This window comes from Myxine glutinosa, chromosome 4 (assembly GCF_964187855.1).
Source record: "Myxine glutinosa chromosome 4, kmMyxGlut1.1, whole genome shotgun sequence".
NCBI classification, from domain to species: domain Eukaryota; kingdom Metazoa; phylum Chordata; class Myxini; order Myxiniformes; family Myxinidae; genus Myxine; species Myxine glutinosa.
The window spans coordinates 27840203-27864964 of record NC_136264.1 but is presented as its reverse complement, the minus strand read 5'-3'; the positions used below and the strand labels follow the sequence as shown (position 1 = coordinate 27864964).

The 24762-nt window shown below is 49.7% G+C and overlaps 1 protein-coding gene across 2 annotated transcripts in view; it reads left to right on the top strand.

Moving 5' to 3' along the window:
- LOC137424534 (agrin) overlaps positions 1–22319 on the top strand; it is a 193641-nt gene extending 171322 nt beyond the window's left edge. For both annotated transcript variants that reach the window (XM_078775570.1, XM_068112090.2), the window contains exons 22-27: positions 9156–9272; positions 12877–13069; positions 13331–13418; positions 20275–20502; positions 20626–20729; positions 20889–22319. In XM_078775570.1, coding sequence (XP_078631696.1) covers positions 9156–9272; positions 12877–13069; positions 13331–13418; positions 20275–20502; positions 20626–20729; positions 20889–21046 — 888 coding nt within the window. In that variant the 3' untranslated portion in view covers positions 21047–22319. The remainder of the gene's footprint in view (positions 1–9155; positions 9273–12876; positions 13070–13330; positions 13419–20274; positions 20503–20625; positions 20730–20888) is intronic.
- The last annotated feature ends 2443 nt before the right edge of the window (positions 22320–24762 follow it).

Here is a 24762-nt window from a genome sequence, read left to right as displayed (position 1 = left end):
GAGCTCGGCGACACGCGCCCGTCCGAGCGCATGGACTATATGCTCTCGTTTCTCGGTGAGCACTCTCCGGATTTTCTGTTCCGCGAGCTGTTCCTTCGCCAGCTGCCTCACCCGGTACGCCTCGCCCTGGCTGGCACGTCGATCACCGATCCCCGCGCCCTCGCCAGGGAAGCCGATAAGATCTCCTCGGCGGGCCAACACATCGGCGCGGCTACCTGGAGCCTGCCGCCGTCCGAGGCGACGCCCATGACGCCCGAGCGCCCTGCGCGGTTGGAGGCCAAACTGCCGGTGCAACTGGCGGCCGCCACGCCGCGCCGACCGCTTCCGACACGACGGCCGGGGCCTCCACCTGACCAGGCGTGGTGTTATTACCACGCCAGGTTCGGACACAAGGCTCGGACGTGCCGGCCCCCGTGCACTTTCGGCAAGTCGGGAAACGGCCGGGCCGGCATTCATTCCCAGCCATGAGCGCCGGCCACTCGGGCAACTTGCTTTTTATTCGGGACAAGGTGTCCGGGCGGCGTTTCCTTTGTGGCACCGGCGCCCAACTGAGCGTCATACCCGCCTCCAAGCAGGACAGGCGGGACGCCGTTTGCGGCCCCTCTTTGGTCGCTGCTAATCGCTCGGCCATACGCACTTTCGGCCCGCGTGACGTCATCCTCTGCTTCGGCAGCCGGCGCTTTCAGTGGACCTTTGTGACCGCCTGCGTCCCCATGGCTTTGCTGGGCGCCGACTTCCTCTGTGCGCACGGGCTGCTGGTCGACGTCAAACGACGTCGCCTTGTCAACGCCGAGACCTTCAGCTCCCTGGCGTGCACGATGAGCAGCTCCGCGCCGACTGAACTGACGTGCGCCCTCCCGACGGCGAACGAGTTTGCTCGCCTGCTCGCGGAATTCCCGGCCCTCACGCGGCCGACGTTTTCGGCCGTCGCAATGCGGCATGGGATCGAGCACCACATACCCACTACGGGCCCGCCGGTCTACGCCAGGGCCCGCCGCCTTGACCCGGCCAGGCTCGCCGTGGCAAAGGCCGAGTTCGACGCGTTGGAGCACCTCGGCATTGTGCGGCGCTCCAATAGCGCGTGGGCCTCACCACTGCACATCGTGCCAAAGCCGGGGGGCGGATGGCACCCGTGTGGCGACTACCGCCACCTCAACGATGCTACCACCCCCGACAGGTACCCGATCCCGCACATCCAGGACTTTTCCGCCCGTTTGGCAGGACGGTCATATTTTCCAAAATTGACCTGATACGGGGATACCACCAGGTACCTGTCCGGGCGGCCGACGTCCCGAAGACGGCCGTCATCACGCTGTTCGGCCTGTTCGAATTTTTGAGGATGCCATTTGGCCTCAAGAACGCGGCCCAGGCGTTCCAGCGCTTAATGGACGGCGTGCTGCGCGACCTGCCATTTCTTTTCGTCTATCTGGACGACATCCTTGTCGCCAGCACGTCCCGCGCCGAGCACCTCCTCCACCTCCGAACACTGTTCGGTCGCCTCAGCGAGCACGGCTTAATTGTCAACCCAGCCAAATGCCACTTTGGCACGATGACCGTTGACTTTTTGGGCCACCGCATCACCAAGACCGGGGCCGTGCCACTGCCGACCAAGGTCGAGGCCATCACCACGTTCCCGCATCCCCGTTCCATCCAGGCCCTACAAGAGTTCCTCGGCATGGTGGATCTTTATCACCGATTCGTGCCCCGCGCTGCTCAGCTCATGCGGCCCCTTTACAAGGCCCTCCGGGGCAAGCCGGCCAAGCATGACATCGTTTGGTCCGCGGCCATGGACGTGGTCTTCGCGAGCGCAAAACGGGCCCTCGCCGACGCAACGCTGCTGGCTCACCCAGTGCTCAACGCGCCCATCGCCCTCACTACGGACGCCTCCAACTACGCGGTGGGCGCCGTCCATGAACAATGGGTGGACGGGGTTTGGCAGCCACTCGCTTTTTTCAGCCGGCAACTCCGGCCGAACGAGTTAAAATACAGCACGTTCGACCGCGAGCTGCTCAGTCTATTCCTGGCCGCTCGCCATTTCCGACACCTCCTGGAGGGCCGCCCGTTCACGGCTTTCGTCGACCACAGGCCGTTGGTCTACGCAATGGCCAAAGTCACGGAGCCGTGGTCGGCCCGCCAGCAGCGCCACCTCTCCGCCGTGTCGGAATTCACCACGGACATCCGGCACGTTGCCGGCAAAGACAACGCTGTGGCCGACTGTCTTTCTCGGGCCAGCACGAACGCGGTCCACCTCGGCGTGGACTTCGCGCTCATGGCGGCCGACCAGATCACCGACACCTCGGTGCAGGCCCTCCGCGTGGCGGACACGGGCCTCCGCCTGGCCGACATCCCCTTCGCGGGCACCGTCCTGCTCTGCGACGTCTCCCAGGGCCAGCCTCGCCCCATCGTGCCCGTTTCCTGGCAGCGCCGCATCTTCGCCTCCATCCACGGCCTTTCTCACCCGGGCCGGAAAGCTTCTCAGAAGCTGGTGTCGGCGCGTTTCGTCTGGCACGGCCTTCGACGGAACGTCCGCGACTGGGCCAACGCCTGCACGGCCTGCCAGCGGGCCAAAGTCCACCGCCACACCCAGGCCCCATTAGCACCTTTCACCGTGCCTGCACGGCGTTTCGACCACGTCCACGTGGACCTGGTGGGTCCCCTGCCCCCATCGCGGGGGTTCACCCACCTGCTCACCATGGTGGACAGGACCACCAGGTGGCCGGAGGCCGTGCCCCTCACCTCCACCACCACCGCCGACGTGGCGCAGGCGTTCATCGCCACCTGGGTCGCGCGCTTCGGCGCACCGGCGGACATCTCGTCCGACCGCGGCCCACAGTTCACGTCCGAACTTTGGGGCGCGGTCGCCCGCTCGTTGGGGGTCACGCTGCACCGCACCACGGCCTACCACCCCCAAGCCAACGGGTTGTGCGAGCGGTTTCACCGCTCCATGAAGGCCGCACTCATGGGCCGGCCTTCAGGACGACGGTTGGACCGACCGGCTGCCGTGGGTCCTTTTGGGCCTCCGCACGGCCCCCAAGGAGGACCTCCGGGCGTCCGCCGCCAAGCTCGTCTACGGCCAGCCGCTCCGCGTCCCGGGCGAGTTCGTGCCCGACGCTACCAGTCCATGGTCCGCCGCACACCAGTGTTCGGACCTCCAGGAGGCCGCCCGACGATTTGCCCCCGTGCCAACGTCCCGCCACGGTGGCCCCCAGTCCTACGTCCCCCCGGCGCTTCGCACAGCGGAGTACGTCTTTGTGCGTCATGACACGCACCGGGGGCCACTCCGGCCGCCGTACGACGGGCCCTTCTGGGTCCTGCGACGGGGCGACAAGTCCTTCGTCATCGACGTCGGCGGCCGGTCGGACCGGATCTCTGTGGACCGCCTCAAACCGGCGCACGTGGACGTCGACCGACCACCACGGTTGGCCCTTCCTCTGCGGCGAGGCCGCCCCCCGTCCACAGTTCCCCCCGCTCAACCAACCACCACCAGATCGGACCCCCCCCCCCCCACGAACCTCCAGGGGTCGCTTTGGCTGGGTCATCCAGACCCCCCTTAAATTGACCCTGCCGGGGTGCAGGTCGATTCTGGAGGGGCGTGTGTAGCGGTTCCCGCTGAATGTCCACAATCGTCTTGCACCTGCCAGGACGCGGCCAGGGCGCGATCACCATGCCGGGCTCGTCCGGACGGGCCCAGACGCACCTCTCCTGGGCATGCCCGGACTCGCTGTTCCCGGGCACGCCCGAACCTCCCGGGCACGCCCGGTCTCGTCTTTCCCGGGCATGCCCGCTCTCGCCTTTCCAGGGCTCGCCCAGAGCGCCTGGGCACGCCCAGCCTCGACTTGCCAGGCCGCGTCCAGGACGCCCGGGCATGTCCAGACTCGCCTTTCCAGGGCTCGCCCAGAGCGTCCGGGCATGCCCGCTCTCGCCTTTCCAGGGCTCGCCCAGAGCGCTCGGGCACGCCCACCCTCGACTTGCCAGGCCGCGTCCCGGACGCCCGGGCGTGTCCAGACTCGCCTTTCCAGGACTCGCCCTTGACACCCGGGCATGCCCGGTCTCGGTTTTCCCGGGCAAACGCCCCGGCATAAATGTGTATATATATTGCTGCCCGATAAACGGGCTTGTCAGAATACCTGAGCTGTTTTGTTTCAATAAAGCAACTCGGACGAATTCCGTCTTTGGTCGCGTCAATTCTTTCGACTCGCGTTGGAGCGCAGCTCCTTCACTAGCAACGGTACTCATCCTATGGGCGGGGCTTCAATTGGGAGGCCCAAATGAAAAGGCAAAATATCAGAAATTGAAGGATTTTATTTTATTTTAAACGATTTATATAAACATCCGTTAAATCATATCACACGCAAATCATCAAAATCTAAACAGTATTTGTAGAATTTCAATAAAAGCCACATCACTGTTCATATCGGTAAATATTATTCCATCGTGTTTGGAAAAACTGGAAAATTGGAAATTGGAAAAAAATTTGGAAAAACAATATAGCCCATTTTACTCCAGGGGCCCCAGGATTACACACCCAAAATTTCGTTGCGATCGGTTCAGCCGTTTTTGTGGTACCTGGGAACAGACAGACAGACAGACAGACAGACAGACATTTGGTGAATTATAGAAAGATTTATATTTATCTGTTGTTTTCATGAAGTTTAGTTCGGACGTGGATTGGCTTTGCATTTTGGGATGATTTCTAGTTATTTCCACATGATTCTGTTTGCATTTGTCCAAGTTTTATTAATACTACTAGGGCGTGCCCGTACTATATATATATAATAATAATAATAATAATTCATTTATTTTGTATAGCGCTTTTCCAGAAGCCCAAAGGCGCTTTGACAGAGTGGCAAACATAATGCATAACAATACATGAAAACAACAATTTCAAAAAAGACAAGAATCAATAGGGAAATATTTAAAGCAAAAGGAGGGAGAAGGAGAAGAGATAGTCAGGGGTTAAATGCTGTGGGTTGAATGTTGAATGCAGTGTTGAACAGGTGGGTCTTTAGTGATGTTTTGAATGTGGTGAGTGAGGAGGAGTCTCTGATGGTGTGAGGTAGTGAGTTCCAGAGGGTGGGCACAGCGATGGAGAAGGCCCTGTCCCCCCAGGATCTGAATTTGGTCCGGATGGAGGGGGTCAGGAGGTTTGTACCAGCAGAGCGGAGGTTGCGGGTGGGAGTGTGTCTGGAGAGGAGGTCAGCCAGGTAGGATGGGGCCAGGTTATGGAGGGCTTTGTATGTCAAGAGGAGGATTTTGTACTGGATTCTCTGGGGGATGGGGAGCCAGTGAAGCTTGTAAAGGACGGGGGTGATGTGGTCACGGGTCCGGGAATGGGTGAGTAGACGGGCAGCGGAGTTCTGAATGTATTGGAGTTTATTGGTGATTTTTGAGGGTGAACCATAGAGGAGGCTATTGCAGTAGTCCAGACGGGAGGTGATGAAGGCGTGGATGAGGGTTTCTGCAGCCGTGGAGGAGAGGGATGAGCGGAGACGGGCAATGTTTTTCAGGTGAAAGAAGGCTGACTTTGTGATCTGTTTAGTGTATTTGTCGAAGGAAAGGGTTTGGTCAAAGATGACGCCAAGATTCCGGATGTGAGGGGAGGTGGATACTGGGATACCGTCGATGTTGAGGGCAAAGTTATGGGTGGATTTTGTGAGCGTTTTTGGGCCAATGATGATTATTTCAGATTTATCACAGTTAAGCTTGAGGAAGTTGATTTGAAGCCAGGATTTTATTTCAGTGATGCAGTTTGTCAGGATAGAGTGGGTGTCGGTGGAGACGAACTTGGTGGAGATGAAAAGCTGGATGTCATCGGCGAAGCAGTGGAATTGGAGACCATGACGGCGGATTAAGTGACTGAGCGGGGACAGGTAAAGGATGAAGAGGAGGGGGCCAAGAACTGAACCTTGGGGGACACCTTGGGGGAGGGGAGCAGTGGGGGATTTGCAGTTATTGATGGAGATGAACTGGCATCTGTCATAGAGGTATGATTTAATCCAAGAGAGGGCAGTGCCGGTAACGTTAAAGGTGGATTCAAGTCGGGTGAGGAGGATAGTGTGATCGATGGTGTCAAAGGCAGCGCTGAGGTCGAGGAGGACGAGAATGTTGAGGTTGCCAGCGTCAGAGGAGAGGAGAAGGTCGTTGGTGATTTTGAGGAGAGCAGTTTCAGTACTGTGGTTGGACCGGAATCCGGATTGGAATGTTTCATACAGGTTATTGGCAGAGAGATGATGTTTGAGTTGAGTGGCTACAGCGCGTTCCAAAACTTTTGACAGAAAGGGTAGGTTGGAGATGGGTCTGAAGTTGTTTAGGGTGTCAGGGTTTAGACCAGGTTTTTTTAGAATGGGGGTAACAGCAGCAATTTTGAGGGAAGGTGGGACGATGCCTGTAGACAGGGAGGAGTTTATTGTTGCAATGATAAGTGGAGAGAGAGCAGGGAGGGAGGCTTTGACAAAGCTGGAGGGGATGGGGTCAAGAGTGCAGGTGGCAGTTTTCATTCCTATGAGGAGTTCAGAGAGGTCAGTAGGGGAGATTGGGGAGAACCGAGACAGGGGATGGCAGGACAAGGGGGGGGGGGGGCAGGTGGTTGGAGGGGGAGCGGGTGCGGCGGTGGTCAAGCTGTTGTAGATGTTGTCAATTTTGCGTTGGAAGAAAGAGAGGAAGGAGATGCAGTTGTCTACTGTGAATGACTGGGTGGTGGTGTTCAGGGGGCGGAGGAGTTTGTTTATTGTCGAGAAGAGTGCTTTTGGGTTTCCGGAGCCAGAGTGGATAATTTGAGAGTAGTAGGCAGAGCGGGCGCGGGAGAGGGCATCTTTGTAGTGTTGTAGGTGGTCCTTGTAGGCTTGGGAGTGAACTGTGAGACCCGTTTTATTGCGGAGTCTTTCAAGTTGGCGAGCACGAGTTTTCATCAGGTGGAGTTCAGGGGTAAACCAGGGAGCAGAATGGGTGAAAGAAACTGTTTTGGTTTTTACAGGCGCAAGCTGGTCAAGGCAGGAGGAGAGAGTGTGGTTGTAGTAGTCAGTGAGGTCAGAAGGGGTGTGGAGGTCAATGAAGGGAGAAGTGGACATTTTTTCAGAGAGGGTGGATGAGAATGAGGTAGGTGAAAGAGCGTTTAGCTTACGGAAGTTGATTGTGCGATAATGCCTTGGTGTTGGGGCGGGGATGTTGATGGTCAGAGTGATGGCTAAGTGGTCAGAGAGGGTGAGGTCAGAGCCATAGAGATGGTGCAAATTTAATCCAGTGGAGCAGACAAGGTCCAAAATGTGACCACGGATATGGGTAGGAAAGTCGACATGTTGAGTGAGGTTAAAGCAGGTGAGTAAATCAGTGAAGTCAGTGGTTATTGTGGAGTCAGTGGAGTCCATGTGGATATTGAAATCACCAAGGAGGAGGATTGAGGGGGAGAGGGAAAATAGCTGGGTCAGAAAGTAGGAGAAGTCAGACAGGAATGATGGGTGTGGTTTGGGAGGGCGGTAGACGACAGCCATGACTGACTGCGTGCGACCAGAGAGTTTTAAAGCCAGGTGTTCAAATGATGGAGCAGATGAGATGGAGATGAGGTTGGTCTTGATGTCTTGACGGTGGATAACGGCAATTCCACCACCTCGGCCCTCCGAGCGTGGTTTATTGACGTAGGAATATCCATTGGGTGTGGTGAGGTTAAGTGTGTAGTAGTCCAGAGGTTGTTGCCAGGTTTCGGTGAGACAGAGAAAGTCCAGTTTGTTATCCAGGATGTATTCGTTCAGGATGAGGCATTTGTTGTTGAGGGACCGGGTGTTGAACAGGGTGAGCTTGATGTTGTTTTGAACAGCAGGGATGAATTCAGGTGATTTAGCCAGGGTTCGTAGGCAGGAGGTGCGATCGTGTGCGTTGCTGTGACCAGGTGCGCTGGGACGAAGAGTGAGAGTGCGCTGAGCCGACCAGAGGACGGGGATGGAGTGACCTGATTGCAAATAAACAAACTTACGACCGGAGCCACGGTGAATATACCTGGGTCGTCGGAGGAGTCCATTTGATTTGATGGCAGAGATGCATGATGGGGTGGAGCGGGTATTGAGCAGAAGAAGCCTTGCGGCGGAGTACCTCAGAGCCATGCCAGGCAGGAGCGAAGGGACGAGTACGAGGCCAAGGTCGAGGAGGCAAAGCGGCAAACGCAGCGGCAAACGACTGCAGCCGCTAATCAAGACCACAGCGGCAAACAGCCACCGCCGCAAACAACGGGAGCGGGCCTGAGGAAACAGTGGAGGAGCCGGGCAGGCGAAGCCAGGAGCAGAGCCGGGACCGAGCAGAGGGCAGACCCAACGGTCAAAAATCCGCCACGACCACCAGAAAAGCAAACTATGTACAATGGCCCAGTCGGAGAAGCGGCGAACAAGTAACGCCAGCGTCCTCTCCAGACCGGACCGGAAGCGGAAGTGTATCCTCATATCTAAAATTATATCCCCCCCCTCTATTTACATGAAATGGTTTGGTCCATTCGCAAAGCCAAAGCGAACGGCTTGCGAGTACGGTGACAACCCCCCCCCTCTATTTACATGAAATGGTTTGGTCCATTCGCAAAGCCAAAGCGAACGGCTTGCGAGTACGGTGACAATCCCCCCCCTCTATTTACATGAAATGGTTTGGTCCATTCGCAAAGCCAAAGCGAACGGCTTGCGAGTACGGTAGAACCCCCCCCCCCCCCCTCTATTTACATGAAATGGTTTGGTCCATTCGCAAAGCCAAAGCGAACGGCTTGCGAGTACGGTGACCATACCTTGGGAACCACTTGTCCGATTAATTTCAAACCTTGAAAAGGCACATCCTCGGGTCCCCAGCAATATACCTGGCAAGTTTCAAGTATATCGGACCCGTGGTTGTCGAGAAACAGCGGTCACAGACAAACACACAGACAAACACACAGACAAACACACAGACACACACACACACACAGAGATTACTGGAATTATAGATAGATATTCAAGCAAAAATGTAGCTACTGCATTCTGGAAGTCTTCTGCAGGATATGTTTTTTGCTTTAAGATTGAATAACATGGTTGCTTGTGTTTTCCTGAAGATGCTTTGTTTGAAACATTTTCGTCAATGATGTATTCCTTGCGTCCCTGGTCTGAGCGAAGCTTGATTCTTCCATGTCCATGCACACGTCTCTCGTGTAGGGAGAGCACACGTCTCTCAACGTGAAGCAGCCGATGTACCTCGGAGGAGTGCCAAACTACCATGAGCTCTCTAAAAATGCAGCCATTTCCAAAGGTCTTACTGGAGCCATTCAGCAGGTAAGGTGCCAAAACCCAAAATCCACACACAAACTGAGATTATTATTATTAGTGAGAGTTCGGCCATCTTTGTAGACGATTCAGTCGGAACGTAAGAATGCTTCATTGAGCATGTTGCCACACTGGACTTTAACTGTTGCCTTTACTGAGGGTCATAATGTTGCAGTCAAGAGTCCTCTTCTTCAGTCTATTTTGGTTGGCGCAGGACCATTTTCATGATGCGGACACAAATGTTAAATATTAGTCTGCCTTCCTTCCATATCCAAGCCCCTCCAAGCCCCACATAATCTCCTTGCTGCTATCTCCCCCCAATTACCCCCTTACTCATCTCCCACACCTTACTGACTATTTTCAGTTTATGATGCCTCTGCCCCCCCAGTCCCCTCCGCCCCTCAATCTCCCTCCGCCCCCCAGCTTCCCTAAACACATAATATATATGTCATCCTTGATCATTTGTCATCACTTTGTATTCTTGTATTTGCTGACGCGATGGGATCCATCCACCTGGCACACTTGTGCCATAAATTTGTCGCTTTCGCTCGATTTTTGGTCAGAGGTCAATCTGCACCTCCGACAAACATTACTCTGATATTGTTTCTTAATTGTTATAGAAGAATTGCCATTGGGTACTCTGGTGGTGATGGTGTTGCACTGGCATCCCAGAGATATTGGATTCCGATACATTTGAAGGATTTGAATTTTAATCATCAGGAAATTGAGCCTGTGCAGGAGGGATGATCAAATGTTGTTATCGGATCATTGATTGAAAACCCAGTTGGCCAATTAATGATCTTCAAGGATGGGCTAATTACAAAGTCAAAACTGCTCACAATTCTCCATATTTACATGACAAGTGCTGAGGAAAAACTCCATATTATCGTTCAGTAATGAGTAGACTACGGATTTTTATGTTAAGAAAATAGGCCTTTTATGTTTTGAAAAGCGGGATTTTTTTTTTTTAATGTGAAAAAATCCCGAAATATTTTTTTCCCCCGTTTTATTCATTTTTTATTATTATCAAGTTTTTCAGAAATCAGTCAAAAAAAGAACAAAAAATGGTAAGCTTTTTCCTGCACAACATTAAGCACTCTGGTCTAGTAAACAGGTAAAAAATGACGTTCAGGTACCTTTATTGCAACCGCATTGTTTGATAAGTAGAGGACTAGAATAAATTGACAAGACCCTTTTAGGAACGGTTAAAGTAGGTGTTTGAAATCATTATCTTGGTAATGTTCTCCTTGGTGAGGCGGTGTCAGCGGTCGGTGAGGACGTTTCTGTAGACGGAGAAGGACCTTTCCACGTCGACGCTGACGATGGGGCAGTACCTCAAGAGGGGGATGTCGGCAAGCTTGACTCCAGCCGGCACACCAACCTCAGATCCGTGCTGATCTCCATCCAGGATCAAAGCCACTGTCCTCAGCACACCACTGTCGGGATTGCGCTGCAGCACCGCCTTGAACTTGGTGAGCAGGATCTCCTTACGGCAGCCTCGGATCTTTTCGAGCTCCTCCTTGGCCTGATCAAGGAGCTGGAAGGCCTTGGCCAGCTCCATGCCGGCCTCCTCCAGCTGCTTAAGGATCTTCGGGATGAACGACACGTGGGCATTTAAGAAGACCAAACTGAGCTTGATGTCCGCCTTTCCGAACAGGTCCTTGGCACTCCGGATTGCCATCGCGTCGTCATCGTTCAGCTGGTCCACAATGTCCTTGACGGCCTCGAAGTGCTCGGCGTAAAACACCGCGGCGTCGATCCACGTCCCCCACCGAGTCAGAATGGGCTCCGGGGGGGAGATAAAGATTGGGCTGCTGCTCCTTCCAAAGGACAACACGCGACGGGGCTTTGACGAACACCTTCTTTGTCGTGGCAATCAGGTCGTTGACGTCCTTGAACATTTCTCGGACTGTCTCGCAGACACGGTGGAGCACGTGGGCAACGCAAGTCACATGCAGCAAGTCCGGGAAGAGTTCCTTCACGGCATGGCCGGCCTTGATCATATAGGCCGCGGCGTCGCTGACGAGGACCTTGAGGCACTCCGGCTTGAAATCAGGCCAAAGATAGCGCAGCGTGTCATTGACTGCGCGCACGATCTCCCCGGAGTTGGTCTTCTCCAGAAACATGCACTGGACGAGGTGGGGACGAAAGTACCCCTCCTTGGACAAGTGTCCCGCGATGATGTTGGCCACATATCGACCTGCCGAATCTGTCGTCTCGTCGACGGACAGCCAGATGGGCTGCTGTCCGAGGTCGGCCCGGATCCCCGCCAAGGCCTCGTCGTAGCACTTGTCGAGGTAGTGCTTTCGAATCCAGCTTTCATCGGGGATCTGGAGAGTGATGTGCTTCTCCAGGAACGACCGGAGGGCAGGGTTTTCCAATTTCGACCATGGGATGCCAGCGGCCAGCATGGCCTGGCACAGCTCCTGAGCCACGACGTCGCACTTGTGCCTCTTTCCACCACCAAAGTCCTCCATGGTGGCTTGCGTGACCGTCCTCTTCTTCTTCAAGGCCAAGTTGTTCTTGTGGCGGTCTCCTTGGACATGTTGGGCCAGCTCAGACTTCTGCTTCGCCCGGAAAGTCTTTTCACAAGCTCGACAGAAAGCCGTGTCACTCGACACGTACTTGAAGGTGGCCCCATCGCCGCCAGCGTTGAATTCCTTCAGCCACTTGTCACGAAGAGCAGCACTCATCTTGATAGGAGACTTGTTCACACTTTGTGTACACTCTCTCACTGTAGTACACCACCTCACTGCTGTACACGCTGGGGACGCAACGCACGCAAGTGGACGCAACGTTTTGTTTTTGAGATTGATCGCAGTTAAAAATTTCGATCGCAGTTAAAAATTTCGATCGCAGTTTAAAATTTCGAAAAATTCCCTAATTCTTTTTAGCATTGCCAGACATTTTCGACCAAAAAGGGCATTTTATTTTATTTTTCCCGAAAAAGGGCGAAATATTTTTTTTCTCCGAAAATAGCAAAATATTTTTTTTGCACGCAAAAAAGCGGTTTTATGTGAAAAAATATTTTTTATTTTTTCACATAAAAATCCGATGTGCAGTAATGAGAAAGCAGCCAATAATTTCCAAGGAAATTTGATGTAGTTTTAAGGAATATTGCTTCTGCTTCACACTCTGCTGTTGAATTACAGGTAGTGGACAAAGAATGGAAACACCTGACTAAATGAGGGACAACCAAGAGGCTTCCACACAGGTGTGGGTGGCCCCTGTGTTAATTAAGCAAACAACATCCCAGCATGCTTAGGGTCATATATAAAAATGCTGCACATGCCTGTTTGATTATACCTATGGCAAGATGGCCGACTGGTGGTGATGACATGACATGATATGTGACAAAAGTGCCATATTGGCTGCACATGGTGGCCCAATGGCCGATAAAGTGACTTTACATTGGTGTTTCCATTTTCTTGTCCACTACCTTTGTATAGCTCTGGTCTTTGGTTTGAATGCAAAACACTTACAACAGATACCCTCTTAAAGTCCTTCTCCAACCCCCATTCTCCCACCAACAGACATTTGCACTTGGCAAACCCCACCAACAGTCAGCAGTTAACTTGTATCACGTTTTCCTATTCCACTTCCTCTCACCCAGCTGACCATTGGACACGTGTCAGCATCAAACCTGCGTGATAGAAGCAGCCGCTTGGTGGACGTGACAAACTTCCGCAGGCACCCTTGTACGCGTGGGCGCAGCCCCTGTAGACATGGAGGTCATTGCCAGCCTCACCATGCCAACTTCTCCTGCCTATGCCCTCATGGTTACTCTGGGAAACGTTGTCAGAAAGGTTCGAATAGCTTGAATATGGAGCTCGTTGTGTTACTACCTGTTAGTTGGGGAATAATCAGGCCAGGCTAGTAAAGTACATGATATAAGGCAACATATACTACATACGACATTTACTACATACCTCAGCAAAATGTTTTTTTCTCCTATTTTGGGGTTTGCACCTATTTCCTCCCAACCTCCCATCTATATACGATTGGGTGCCAGCGATGTTTTCCCATTTTAAAAGCTTGCGGATGAGACCCATGCATTTTATTTGCAGAAGGACAGTTGAGATCATTAGGGGAGGAACTGCCGATCGCGTTCAGTGGACAAACTTTCCTGGAGTTTCACAACAGAATCTCACACAGGTGGGTAATAAATACAACCACAGGGATGCCTGCGTTGTGGGGGCATCCACACAGGTGTGGCCCATGTGTTAATTATTAAGCAAACAACAAATGTTATTTTGTGCAAGGTCATCACCTGCTTCAAACCACTCAGCAAGTACACACCTTCCTATAATATAGGCCCATCACCATCCACGATGAATTTTAGGGAAGTTCATCAACCTTTCATCACCATTTGTTTTTTAGGGAAGTTCATCAACCTTTCATCACCATTTGTTTTTTAGGGAAGTTCATCAACTTATTTTTTTAGGGAAGTTCATCAACTTTTCATCAACTTGTTTTTTAGGGAAGCTCATCAACTTTTTTTTTAGGGAAGTTCATCAACTTTTCATCAACTTTTTTTTTTAGGGAAGTTCATCAATTTTTCTTCAACTTATTTTTTTAGGGAAGTTCATCAACTTTTCATCAACTTATTTTTTTAGGGAAGTTCATCAACTTTTCATCAACTTGTTTTTTAGGGAAGCTCATCAACTTTTTTTTTAGGGAAGTTCATCAACTTTTCATCACCTTCTTTTTTGAGGGAAGTTCATCAACTTATTTTGTTAGGGAAGTTCATCAATTTTTCTTCAACTTATTTTTTTAGGGAAGTTCATCAACTTTTCATCAACTTATTTTTTTAGGGAAGTTCATCAACTTTTCATCATCGTATTTTTTTAGGGAAGTTCAACTTTTCATCAACTTATTTTTTTAGGGAAGTTCATCAACTTATTTTTTTAGGGAAGTTCATCAATTTTTCTTCAACTTATTTTTTTAGGGAAGTTCATCAACTTTTCATCAACTTATTTTTTTAGGGAAGTTCATCAACTTTTCATCAACTTATTTTTTTAGGGAAGTTCATCAACTTTTCATCAACCTTTTTTTTAGGGAAGTTCATCAACTTTTCATCAACTTATTTTTTTAGGGAAGTTCATCAACTTTTCATCAACTTATTTTTTTAGGGAAGTTCATCAACTTTTCATCATCGTATTTTTTTAGGGAAGTTCAACTTTTCATCAACTTATTTTTTTAGGGAAGTTCATCAACTTATTTTTTTAGGGAAGTTCATCAATTTTTCTTCAACTTATTTTTTTAGGGAAGTTCATCAACTTTTCATCAACTTATTTTTTTAGGGAAGTTCATCAACTTTTCATCAACTTATTTTTTTAGGGAAGTTCATCAACTTTTCATCAACTTATTTTTTTAGGGAAGTTCATCAACTTTTCATCAACTTATTTTTTTAGGGAAGTTCATCAACTTTTCATCAACTTATTTTTTTAGGGAAGTTCATCAACTTTTCATCAACTTATTTTTTTAGGGAAGTTCATCAACTTTTCATCAACTTATTTTTTTAGGGAAGTTCATCAACTTTTCATCAACTTATTTTTTTAGGGAAGTTCATCAACTTTTCATCAACCTTTTTTTTAGGGAAGTTCATTAAATTTTCATCAACTTTTTTTAGGGAAGTTCATCAACTTTTTTTTAGGGAATTTCATCAACTTTTTTTAAAAGAAGTTCATCAACTTTTTGTTAGGGTAGTTCATCAACCTGCCAACGGGGCAGCATTTTGGAATGATTTCGGACAAAATTAGTATACCAAGAATGTGTACATTACCCCCAAATTTTTCAGAATTGAAAGGGTGTAGTATGTTTAATTGGGGAAAACATGCTTCCCATCAGCAAATGGAAATTCCTGAAAGTCCATAATCATAACACGGATGATCGAAAGGCAATGGCGAAACAGATGTTGTCAAAAAGGTTATATAGTAGTGTTCAAGCTTGTCCAGCTGTGAGAGGTTTAGGCCGTATCGTAAAACTATTTTGAACAAGTACAGATACATTCAAAGTACACCGGCCCCATGCCAAATAAATAAATAACATTCTCCAGCGCAGCATTGCCAGGGCATCTTCGGCGCCCGGGGATACCGCCATGCAGCACAAATAGACGGTATTGGGAGGGAGGGGTGTACAATATAATGTATTGATTAATTGCATAATTAAAATCAATAAATAATAGTCGTAAAATAATTTCGTAATCAATTGGCTAATAGCATACTTCAACCACCACTGTTTCATCTGAAGCTGTAACTTTTTGAAAATTAATTAAATAAGTCATTAATCGAAAAAAAATTAAAAAAAATTGACTAATCAAATAATTAATCAATTAATTGATTAATCAATAAATCAAAAACATCCTTTATAGCCACATCGGTTGGTCACTGTCATGCCAAATATTAGCTTCCTATCTCAAAAGGTGCCTGAGACATTGCCCAGATGAGAAAGAAAGTAAATAAGTGATTAATAAGGAAATTAAATAAATAATAATGGTAAAATGATTAAATTATTAATTAGTTGGCTAAATGTCGAAGTGTCGTTGTATAATTTCAAATCCATCGTTTATTAATTGAAATTAAACTCAGGCAAACTGCCCCGAAAACAGACCATCTTTCGACTGTTTGTCACATTTGGAGGAATTGGCAATTTCTGGAGGGTCACGTGACCTGCTGAACGTGGGCCGCCATTTATTTCTGTTGACGGTCTCCTGCCTCGTCACTGGCCTGTGGTTCAAATTCTTGGATTTGTCTTTGAACCATCTTTGTGTTTGAATGGTAAGCTCTTCTAGGCACATGGGGTCGAAGCAACTTGATTGAAAGCTAGGGTTACGAAATGAGCTTCAGAAACGGCATCAAATTCATTATTAGCCCCCGTTGGAATTTGTCCGAAACGGGGGCTTATGAATTGGGTCTCGTCTATTTGTGCGTGTTTCCGTAACCATATCTCGGACATGTACGGACCAATTTTGTTCATACTTGACATAAAGACAACACATGATGGTATGCATAAGCACATTTTGTTTCACAATACGACCAAAGATGGCTGACTGGCGGCCATTTTATTTGTAAAAAAAAAAAACCGATGTTGAGCACGTCCTCAACCATTTCTCGGACATGCATTTATCAATCTTGTTCATATACTTGGAACACAGATAATGAATGAATGAGGGCTCAGAGTTAGGGCTAGGAGTTAAGGGAAGGAGTTAGGGCTAGGAGTTAAGGGAAGGAGTTAGGGCTAGGAGTTAAGGGAAGGAGCTCGGGCTAGGAGTTAAGGGAAGGAGCTAGGGCTAGGAGTTAAGGGAAGGAATTAGGGCTAGGAGTTAAGGGAAGGAGCTAGGGCTAGGAGTTAACGGAAGGAGTTAGGGCTACGAGTTAAGGGAAGGAGTTAGGGCTAGGAGTTAAGGGAAGGAGCTAGCGCTAGGAGTTAGGGCTAGGAGTTAAGGGAAGGAACTCGGGCTTGGAGTTAAGGGAAGGAGCTAGGGCTAGGAGTTAAGGGAAGGAGTTAGGGCTTGGAGTTAAGGGAAGGAACTCAGGCTTGGAGTTAAGGGAAGGAGCTAGGGCTAGGAGTTAGGGCTAGGAGTTAAGGGAAGGAACTCGGGCTTGGAGTTAAGGGAAGGAGTTAGGGCTTGGAGTTAAGGGAAGGAACTCGGGCTTGGAGTTAAGGGAAGGAACTCGGGCTTGGAGTTAAGGGAAGGAGCTAGGGCTAGGAGTTAAGGGAAGGAGTTAGGGCTAGGAGTTAAGGGAAGGAACTCGGGCTTGGAGTTAAGGGCAGGAGCTAGGGTGAGGAGTTAAGGGAAGGAACTCGGGCTTGGAGTTAAGGGAAGGAGTTAGGGCTAGGAGTTAAGGGAAGGAGCTAGGGCTGGGAGTTAAGGGAAGGAGTTAGGGCTAGGAGTTAAGGGAAGGAGCTAGGGCGAGGAGTTAGGGATCTTTGTTCCTTTCACATTTCTTTATACTTTTTCACATTTCTCCTTATTCATTCTAAGTCTTGCTTGTTCTTTATTTCTCTCTTCCTTTATCTGTCCAAAGAGAAGTGAATTATTGCAGAGATTTTTCTGAAAGGTTCACTTGGTTGCGCCTGGATGGGTTTGAGGGTTGTGGAGTAGCGGCTGAAACCCGAATCCTATCGAGGTTCCTTCTGATGACTCCATCTTTGTTTTTTACTTATTCGGGTTCCTCCTGATGACTCCATCTTTGCTCTTTACTTATACGGGTTCCTCCTGATGACTCCATCTTTGTTGTTTACTTATTCGGGTTCCTCCTGATGACTCCATCTTTGCTCTTTACTTATTCGGGTTCCTCCTGATGACTCCATTTTTGCTCTTTACTTATTGGGGTTCCTCCTGATGACTCCATCTTTGCTCTTTACTTATTCGGGTTCCTCCTGATGACTCCAATGTATTATTTGGTTTTCCGTTTCATTACATAGGCACGTCATTTATTTTCGAGCTCAGATCCAAGATTGCCGACTGGCGGCCATTTTGTTACTTAAAACGTGTCCCCAACCATTTCTCAGCCATGCATGGACGAATTTTGTTCAAACTTGGCACAGGCACAGCACATGAGGGCCTACACGTGCACCTCACTTTATTTTGCGATCTGATCAAAGATGGCTGACTGGCGGCCATTTTAGTTGAAAAAAACCAGTATGGTGTAGCGGTTACCTTATTCGCATGTAGCGGTTACCTTATTCACATGTCACGGTTACCTTATTCGCATGTCGCGGTTACCTTATTTGCATGGAGCAGTTACCTTATTTGGTCATAATCCACGTGCACGGGCCTGTGGGGCTTTTGGTTGTGTGGACGTGACGTACGCGCGGTTGTTGGAGCCACGCCCTCCGAAGAGGGTTTTGACTTTATAAAAGCTGTACGAGTTCCGTTCGCGATATCAGTGCGGAGTATTTCTGTTCGAATAAACGAGCTTTGAACCCTACGAAATGGCCTCGTCTTCTGCAACTCCTAAACTGGTGACCCCGGCTTCTCCTGAACGGATTCGGGCGCTGCAAACGAACGTGGCAATCGCAGTTTCGATCGACCTGCCGGAGTTTTACAAAAAATTTCGGGGGCTTCCAACGAGCATGGCGACACCTACACTGGTGACCCCGGCTGCTCCCGAACGGATTCGGGGGCTTCAGACGAACACGGCAAACGCAGTTTTGATCGAACTGCCGGAGTTTTGGGAATGATGGGCGGCCTTTTGGTTCGTGCGCACTGTGCTCGGCTCCTCCTCTGCGACCTCAGGGGTGAGCCTGCTCGAGGATCCTCCGAAGGAACGCAGTTACGAGACGTGGGTGGCACTATTGCTCATCTCCTGCGCGCGCACTGACGTTGGCGGCACGGCTGCTTCATCACCTTCGCACGCACAGCTGCTCGTAACTTCGCGCGCACTGCGCGTGGCACCTCCTCTGCGAACAGAGGGGTGCGCCTTCTTCAGGATCCTCCGACGAGACGTGGCACTGCTGCTCATCTCCTGCGCGCGCACTGACCCGAGCAGCTCGGCTGCTCGTCACCTTCGCGCGCACTGACCCGAGCAGCACGGCTGCTCGTCACCTTCCTGCGCACTGACCCGGGCAGCACGGCTGCTCGTAACTTCGCATGCACTGCGCGCGACACCTCCTCTGCGAACAGAGGGGTGCGCTTCCTCCAGGATCCTCCGATGGGATGCGGGTGGCACTGCTGCTCGTAACTTCGCGCGCACAGGCCGAGTACTGCTGCTCGTAGCCTTCGCGCGCACTATGGCCAAGCACCTCCTCTGCGACCAGAGTGGTGAGCCTTCTCCAACGAGCACTGCTCGTCACCTTTGCGCAACTACACACTACAACTACACCTCGTGAAAACTGTACAACTACAGCGACAGCTCGCGTGTAGAAAGCTGCAACTCGCGCAACTACTTCTCCTACTCTGCATCCTCGGGAGGCCTGAGAGGAACCTCGGCAGCCTACCCTGAGGCCTTGAACAGCCCCTCGGTTGGCTCAACCCCTTTTCGCGCGCACCGAGGCCGAGCACTACTCGAGCCTTCTCGGCACTGCCGAGCGCACCCACGAACTGCAACCTCGGGAGGCCCGCGAGGAACCTCGGCAGCCTCCCCCGAGGACTTGACCAGCTCCTCGGTCGGCTCAACCCCACGGCAGCGTTTTTTCGCGCGGACCGAGGCCGAGCACTGCTCGAGCCTTCTCGGCACTGCCGAGCGCGCCCGCGAACTACATGCACGCCCGTGCGAGTGCATTCTGGGAGGGCGCATGTGGCGGTTACCTTATTTGCATGTAGTGGTTACCTTATTCACGTCACGGTTACCTTATTCACATGTCGCGGTTAACTTATTTGCATGTAGCGGTTACCTTATTCGCATGCCGCGGTTACCTTATTTGCATGTAGCGGTTACCATATTTGGTCATAATCCACGTGCACGGGCCTGTGGGGCTTTTGGTTGTGTGGACGTGACGTACGCGCAGTTGTTGGAGCCACGCCCTCCAAAGAGGGTTTTGGCTTTATAAAAGCTGTACGAGTTCCGTTCGCGATATCAGTGCGGAGTATTTCTGTTCGAATAAACGAGCTTTGAACCCTACGAAATGGCCTAGTCTTCTCGTCTTCCGCAACTCCTAAAATGGAACACTTCCTCAACCATTTCTCGGACATGCGTTTATCGATCTTGTTCAAACTTCGCACATAGATAATGAATTATAGCTTACATGCGCACGTCATTTATTTTAGAGATCAGATCCAAGATGGCCGACTGGCGGCCATTTTGTTACTTAAACGTGTCCCCAATCATATGCATGGCCCGATTTTGTTCAAACTTGGCAAAAAGACAATACACGAGAGTATACATATGCAGAATATTTTGTTTTGTAACCTGACCAAAGATGGCTGACTGGCAACCTTTAACAGCAAAATTGCTAAAACTGTGAAGAAGAAGGCTCTGACATTTTACGTCTTTTTCTCCTTGTTCCTTTTATTTCTCACTGTTGATGTTGTTAACCTGTCGCTCTTGCTATTTTCTTCATACAGTGACAAATCCCAGGCAAACACATCAGTGGAGCTGTGGATAAAGCCCAATTCAGCCCCCAGTGGCCTTCTTCTGTGGAGTGGGAATCCAGTACCTGGGGCTGACCTCCTGGCATTGGGACTTGTAGACTGGCATGTCGAATTGGCACTAAACCTGGGTTCAGGACTTTTGCAGTTGAGATCGACTGTGCGACTGAAGCCTCAGCACTGGTTCCACATCAGAGTTGGCAGGTAGCCTTGGTGGGTGGGATTATACTTTCTTTCAAGTCGCAATAACAGTAATATTATTAATAATGATAAATTTTAAAATATCAGATTAGTGTGGGAGCTATGGCCGTACGCACGTGTGTGCAGGTATTTGCGCAGTGCGTGGTTACAGGTAGGCAACGAGAACCCCGTGCTTGGTAAGACACCAGGCAAGGCTGCTCGACTCGATACCCATGGGGGTCTTTGGATAGGTGAGTAACAGCAGCTTAGGTACCTCCATCACATCAGATCGTGGATGTGCTTTGCTCTTTAATTGCATTTATTTAATTGTCTCCATCCACGATATCATTACATTTCTTTTTAAAGGCAACTGTGCAATACCTTCCTTCTGTTTCCCATTCTGACCTCAGGTGCCACAGCATCCCCTATCCCATCGGACCTTCTACCCTCCCCAGCCTACGATGTGGGATTCCGCGGATGCCTGCGAGCCATGGAGCTGGGAGGCCAAACGGTTTCACTCGTTCGCCACTTCATCCACACTTCTGGCTTCTTGTATTGCCCGGTGTAGCTTCATAAACCAGCACCAGCACTCATCCTTTCTCCATTGTTTTCATCTACCCCACAGCACTCCCTCTTTATACCTCTTTTCACTCCGAAAGTCATCATTATCCATCCTTTTCATAAACTCTCTGGCATTGTCCATTAAACCTTTTATTAACTTTTGCACTACAACTGAATCCTCCCTCGCCATCCCGTACCTTCTCGTATTTTCATTCAGCCTTTGCACAGATCTGTTTACAAATACCGAGGGCAAATTGCAACAAAATTAGCACAAAATAAAACGTCCAAGTTCAGATAAGCCACATTTTCGAGCTTCTCTCGACGGTTATGATTTCATTGAAGTTGAAATTGAAGAAGATAATTACGCAAAGGACAAGTCGTGAAAAGCACACCTTGGTATCGGAAACATCCAAATTGCAGATTGGACACCATATTGTTTTTTTTTACTGAAGTTGCCTTCCCATTGTTCTGGGTATTTGACTATCGACACGTCACATACGCATGACAAAATTTAGGGGGTGGAAGAGGGTATGCATTACGCAAAAAAAAAGGGAAGAGAGGAGCGAAGGGAGAGGAGAAAGAGGGGAATGGTAATGGGGAAGATTCAAACATTCCCCCATGTCGCGGATGTAATATGTAGATGGCTCCTGATCTAGCCGTGTGCAGTTCAGGGGTATTTTATTAACATAGGAACAAGTTCACAAAGGCTTTGCCGTCCCCTCTCGAATCCACAGCAAAGGCACAAACGCGCTAGAGATTCGTTCACGAGGAGGAGGTTTACGATGTAAAAACAGGCACGAGTTCCACACCAAGTTGCACAGCACTGATGACAAACGTTATTTAAACCGGGTTTTGTACCTGGGAATATGGAAACGCACACCCACAATATAGTGCGTGACCGGAGGGTGTGTAAGGAGGGAGATTTTATTACAATCGGTTTTTTATCTTTACAATTCTTACCACTTCCTGCGGTAAATAAATAACTATTCCAAAACATTTTTTTTTTTTTTTTAAGAAAAAGGAATTTTAACATTTTTACCCAAATCAGAACATTTTAAAGCTCTCAAGGCCTCTGGCCTGGGCTTCAGGAATTCCCCCAAAAAGCCAAAATCCAGCCGGAGCGTTGAGCGCATTTTGTCCAAGAACGTTTATTTGACATTTTCTCCATCTCGCCCTTTTACGAACCTACCATCTGTATTATATCAAATTGTTTTCATTTTGTATGCTGAGGGTTTTGTATATGTGATATAACGGGAGACATAAAATTTGATTTCGTTTAATTACCACTTGTCTGGCTTCATTGCGATTGCTCGGTCAGCTGGAGCTTCGTCTTCATGATTCGAGGATTGTCTTCATGCGAAGACCTACGTTGTGTGACCTACCTCCAGCTTCGTCTTCATGATTCGAGGGTCGTCTTCATGCGAAGACCTACGTTGTGTGACCTACCTCCAGCTTCGTCTTCATGATTCGAGGGTTGTCTTCATGCGAAGACCTACGTTGTGTGACCTACCTCCAGCTTCGTCTTCATGATTCGAGGATTGTCTTCATGCGAAGACCTACGTTGTGTGACCTACCTCCAGCTTCGTCTTCATGATTCGAGGATTGTCTTCATGCGAAGACCTACGTTGTGTGACCTACCTCCAGCTTCGTCTTCATGATTCGAGGATTGTCTTCATGCGAAGACCTACGTTGTGTAACCTACCTCCAGCTTCGTCTTCATGATTCGAGGGTTGTCTTCATGCGAAGACCTACGTTGTGTGACCTACCTCCAGCTTCGTCTTCATGATTCGAGGATTGTCTTCATGCGAAGACCTACGTTGTGTGACCTACCTCCAGCTTCGTCTTCATGATTCGAGGGTCGTCTTCATGCGAAGACCTACGTTGTGTGACCTACCTCCAGCTTCGTCTTCATGATTCGAGGATTGTCTTCATGCGAAGACCTACGTTGTGTGACCTACCTCCAGCTTCGTCTTCATGATTCGAGGATTGTCTTCATGCGAAGACCTACGTTGTGTGACCTACCTCCAGCTTCGTCTTCATGATTCGAGGATTGTCTTCATGCGAAGACCTACGTTGTGTGACCTACCTCCAGCTTCGTCTTCATGATTCGAGGATTGTCTTCATGCGAAGACCTACGTTGTGTGACCTACCTCCAGCTTCGTCTTCATGATTCGAGGATTGTCTTCATGCGAAGACCTACGTTGTGTAACCTACCTCCAGCTTCGTCTTCATGATTCGAGGGTTGTCTTCATGCGAAGACCTACGTTGTGTGACCTACCTCCAGCTTCGTCTTCATGATTCGAGGATTGTCTTCATGCGAAGACCTACGTTGTGTGACCTACCTCCAGCTTCGTCTTCATGATTCGAGGATTGTCTTCATGCGAAGACCTACGTTGTGTGACCTACCTCCAGCTTCGTCTTCATGATTCGAGGGTTGTCTTCATGCGAAGACCTACGTTGTGTGACCTACCTCCAGCTTCGTCTTCATGATTCGAGGGTTGTCTTCATGCGAAGACCTACGTTGTGTGACCTACCTCCAGCTTCGTCTTCATGATTCGAGGGTTGTCTTCATGCGAAGACCTACGTTGTGTGACCTACCTCCAGCTTCGTCTTCATGATTCGAGGATTGTCTTCATGCGAAGACCTACGTTGTGTGACCTACCTCCAGCTTCGTCTTCATGATTCGAGGATTGTCTTCATGCGAAGACCTACGTTGTGTGACCTACCTCCAGCTTCGTCTTCATGATTCGAGGGTTGTCTTCATGCGAAGACCTACGTTGTGTGACCTACCTCCAGCTTCGTCTTCATGATTCGAGGATTGTCTTCATGCGAAGACCTACGTTGTGTGACCTACCTACAGCTTCGTCTTCATGATTCGAGGGTCGTCTTCATGCGAAGACCTACGTTGTGTGACCTACCTCCAGCTTCGTCTTCATGATTCGAGGATTGTCTTCATGCGAAGACCTACGTTGTGTGACCTACCTCCAGCTTCGTCTTCATGATTCGAGGATTGTCTTCATGCGAAGACCTACGTTGTGTGACCTACCTCCAGCTTCGTCTTCATGATTCGAGGATTGTCTTCATGCGAAGACCTACGTTGTGTGACCTACCTCCAGCTTCGTCTTCATGATTCGAGGATTGTCTTCATGCGAAGACCTACGTTGTGTGACCTACCTCCAGCTTCGTCTTCATGATTCGAGGATTGTCTTCATGCGAAGACCTACGTTGTGTAACCTACCTCCAGCTTCGTCTTCATGATTCGAGGGTTGTCTTCATGCGAAGACCTACGTTGTGTGACCTACCTCCAGCTTCGTCTTCATGATTCGAGGATTGTCTTCATGCGAAGACCTACGTTGTGTGACCTACCTCCAGCTTCGTCTTCATGATTCGAGGATTGTCTTCATGCGAAGACCTACGTTGTGTGACCTACCTCCAGCTTCGTCTTCATGATTCGAGGGTTGTCTTCATGCGAAGACCTACGTTGTGTGACCTACCTCCAGCTTCGTCTTCATGATTCGAGGGTTGTCTTCATGCGAAGACCTACGTTGTGTGACCTACCTCCAGCTTCGTCTTCATGATTCGAGGGTTGTCTTCATGCGAAGACCTACGTTGTGTGACCTACCTCCAGCTTCGTCTTCATGATTCGAGGATTGTCTTCATGCGAAGACCTACGTTGTGTGACCTACCTCCAGCTTCGTCTTCATGATTCGAGGATTGTCTTCA